This window comes from Nesoenas mayeri, assembly GCF_963082525.1.
Source record: "Nesoenas mayeri genome assembly, chromosome: 1".
NCBI classification, from domain to species: Eukaryota; Metazoa; Chordata; class Aves; order Columbiformes; family Columbidae; genus Nesoenas; species Nesoenas mayeri.
Window position 1 is genome coordinate 38,608,568 of NC_137541.1, and position 3,858 is coordinate 38,612,425.

General features: G+C 48.5%; 1 protein-coding gene across 1 annotated transcript; it reads right to left on the reverse strand.

The window, feature by feature from the left end:
* Positions 1-254: 254 nt before the first annotated feature.
* SSTR3 (somatostatin receptor 3) lies at positions 255-1,502 on the reverse strand (the record flags this gene model as incomplete). The annotated part of the gene is made up of 1 exon (XM_080359545.1): positions 255-1,502. Exon 1 carries the CDS (start codon positions 1,458-1,460, stop codon positions 255-257), a length of 1,206 nt encoding a protein of 401 aa, XP_080215671.1. The 5' UTR covers positions 1,461-1,502.
* Between the last annotated feature and the right edge of the window lie 2,356 nt (positions 1,503-3,858).

Below are 3,858 nucleotides of genomic sequence, written 5' to 3' on the forward strand. Positions count from 1 at the left end.
TGCCTATTATATCTTCAGCTCTCCCTGGATCCAGTCCTTCCTTTACCTGGTACCACACAAACTGCAGGTGTCCCTTCTAAAGCCAAGAACAGTGCCTTGCTTATTTCCGAAGCTCATGGAGCCCCATTGATCTTTAAGCAGAGTCTTGGCCTTGAATAATCTCTTGTATCAACCTCTCCCATCACCTTTGAGATGGTAAATCACAGAGGGCGAAGGGGATCCCAATATCTCTTTCCCCTGCACCATCCTTTTCATCATAAATAACTGACATGCAAGTCGTTGCTCTTTTCACATCCCACAGGCTCCTCGGGGAGTGTTTTTTGCTCATTGCTTTCTCCTTCCCTACTGCTTAGAGGGTGCTCCTGCCTGTCATTACCATTCTGGGTGATCTTGCTGATCTCACCCTCTTCCCTTTCATCATCAGTCTTCTCTGGGGGACATGCTTGTACCTCCTGGCTCTGGACTCGGCGGGACGGCCTGAGGATGGCCCTGCGGAAGCCCTGCTTGAAGCGGTAGGAGAGGAAGCCATAGATGATAGGATTGGCACAGCTGTTGGCGTATGGCAGCACCACCACGAGGAAGTAGACACCAAAGAGGGATGGCTCCTCTGGCAGTGGGCAGACGACATTGATTATGTTGAGGACGTAGAAGGGGAGCCAGCAAAGGACGAAGACAGCCACAACAGCCACCACCATGCGAGTCACCCTGCGCTCTGAAAGCTTGTGCTTGGAGGACAGAGCCCTCACCCGCCTGCCAGAGGAGCGTACCTTCACAACAATAAGAAGGTAGCAGAGACAAATCACCAGCAGTGGCCCAAAGAACCCCAGGGTGGCAGTGTAGACAATGAAGCCAGCTCTCCACACTGAGGCAGGCTCTGGCCACTGAATGTGGCATGTGCTCATCCCTAAGGGGACATTTGAGAAGACCACCACCGGCAGTACCACCACGGAAGAGAGTACCCACACAGTTGCACTCACAGCCTTGGCCACCCGCGCAGTCCGCCATTTGGAGGACTTCCCTGGGTGGACCACGGCCAGATAGCGATCAACACTCATCACTGTCAGGCAGAAGATGCTGGTGAACTGGTTGATGGCATCCACAGCCATCACCAAGCGGCACATGAAAGACCCAAATGGCCAGTAGGACAGGGCATTTTGTGCAGCCAGAAAGGGCAGGCCCAGCATGAAAAGCTCGTCAGCTAGAGCCAGATTCAAGATGTAGACATTGGTCACCGACTCGCTCACAGAGTGACGCAGGACCACATAAATGACCAGAGAATTCCCAACCAGCCCCACCACGCAGACAATGAGGTAGACCAGGGGGATGAGGACACCGCTGACAACCACACCAGGGCTGGCGGTGGTGGAGCCATTGGGAGTGGTGAAGCCTGCCCAGCTGCCAGAGACATTCTTCTCCTCTGACGCTGCTGGTGTGGGGAGGCTGAAAGCAGAAGCGTCCATAGCAAAGGCAGGGAAGACTGTGGGAGATAGTGTCCTTGCAGGATCAGTTACCAATCTGGAGGTGAGAAGAAGAGACAAAAAAAGCCATTGATACTGGGGACGTGTCAGCTGGACAAGTCACAGGTAAAATCTCCACATTAATTGTGTGTAGGTATGGACAGGCATGGGAAGTCAAGGTGAATTTGAAGATGCTGGCAGCCACTGAAAGATGTAGGACAATATTGACTGCATCTAGACCTGGGAGGCACAGTGAGCCTGGTTGTGGCTCAATGTGGGCCAGTGGATCCTCTCCCCTAGTGAAAGATCCTCTGGGTAAAGAACCACAGACTACGATAGGGACAGGGAAATTTTTCATGTTCTGCTAATGGCTCCAATACTGAGGACATAGTCACCAGGGGGCTGATTCTTATTTATGAATGGCAGGTGCCTTACAAACAAAAAGAGGGAAGAGCATCCAGTGACAAAAGGCCATTTCAACTCTGGCTCCCCCATTCACTGAGTATCCTCTTGACTGCTGAAGCTCTTCTAGGACTGGGCAGGTTATGGGGTTGTTAGCCCCACCAGCAGAAACAAAAGCACCTCCACTCTCAATCCAAAGCCAGAGGCTGAGCTCAACACCTGAGCTGAAAGGCAGCTGGTTTGTGTTATGTCAGTTTGAGAGTACAGGAAGACCCAGATTATTCTGGGTACACAAAAAGAGATCAGTCCAGATCTCTCTCTTGTCTCTTTCTCTTGTTTTCTCTCTCCTTCTGCACCTTGCAACACACTGCTAACGTAAGAAACTCTGTCCGCCCCAGCTGTTTGCAATACCAAAACAGTGTCCCAGCCCTCCTAACCTGCGGTGCCCAATTGCCCATCACGTCAGGGTTTGGCATGGAAACAGTGCTCAGCTCACTCAGAGAAAGCCTTGAACAAACAAGGTTTCCACTCTCCAACAGCTCGCTGCTGACACTGGGTGAGAAGCTGCAGGGAGAGAAGAGACAGAAAAGGGAAGGATGTGCCTTTTGTTTTTTGTCAGGGCTCCACATATGTGTGTGACAGAGTCCAGCACATACTGCAGACCAGAGACATCCTGGCAAAGCTTATGTGGGGGAGATTTGTGATGCTTTCAGGATCAGCTGGGCTATGGCAAAATTTTCTGGAATTATGGACTGTCAGGGTTACTCTTTTGATGAACTAGCTCTGCGGAAGTGAGGATAACTTGGTGGAAGAGCACAGGGACCCTGAGGCTCTCTTTTACCCATCCTAACAAATCTCTTAGGGCTCTGAAGCTTCTGTGTTATTGAAATAAAACCTGAGGATCTCAAAAGAAAGGCCTCCCAATATTAACCACTTCTGGGAGGCCAGAAGTGCTCCAGAGACTTTTCTCTCAGGTGCAATTTTCTGTAGCACCACAACTTTGTTCACATATCTTGATATTACAGCATTTATTCTTTTTTGTAGATGTCACTCCAGCTTCTGAAAACCTTAGGGGAGATCTGAGCTTTGGATGGATTCCTTGGACATCAGATAGGCAAATCCAGCAGATTCCACAGGTGTATCAAATCTTATGCTGAAAGAACCTCATCTGATAGACCCCAAAAACCACAATTGGGCAACTATGTCTTAAGGCCATTTCTACAGGTTATTGCATAAATGTTTCCTGTTATAGTTAAATATACTTTGAAGGACTGGAATTGTTTAGACTCTTTATTTTCAAATGCCTTGGGCTGTTACATACTGTCCTGATAGAAACCCACCTCTCAGGGCTGTCCCGCACATCATGAGTAGCTGCAATGAATGGTCAGAGTAGGAAGTTATTCAAAACTCTATTTCTAAACTCAAAGATCTTTTCTCTGATGTATTTTTCCAGTGTTGTTCCAGTGACACAAGTCACTTGTTGGAGGAAAGGGGAGGGTGATGGCTGCTCTGAGGACAAAGTTGGCTGCAAAGGGTGGCAGAGACCAGAACAGTATGTTCACAAAGTGATGATCCTCTAAGGTGGGGACATAGTTAGGAATCACTTTGGATGTTCCTCCTGCATGCAAACAAATTTCCAAAACAGAAGTATTTGGACACAGAACCACACAAAAATCAAATACGGATGGGGACATACGTGCTGGGGATGAAGAGCATATCGGGAAGTATCTGACGTCTAGACCTCAAAGATGATTGCTCAGGCTGTGGCTTAGCAATACAGTAAACCCAGCTTCAGGGTTTCAAAAGCCCTATAAAAAATGCCAGGGCATGCAATAGAGTACTGTTTCACTATAAAATCATTCTCCTGCTCAGAGAGCTGTAGTGAAGAAACTTCATCTCTAAGCAGGCATGGTCTGCCCGTCCCATTTTAACTTTGTCAAGTACCATATATCAACTCAAACACCATATCACATATTTTGGCTAGTTTGACAGAATGACC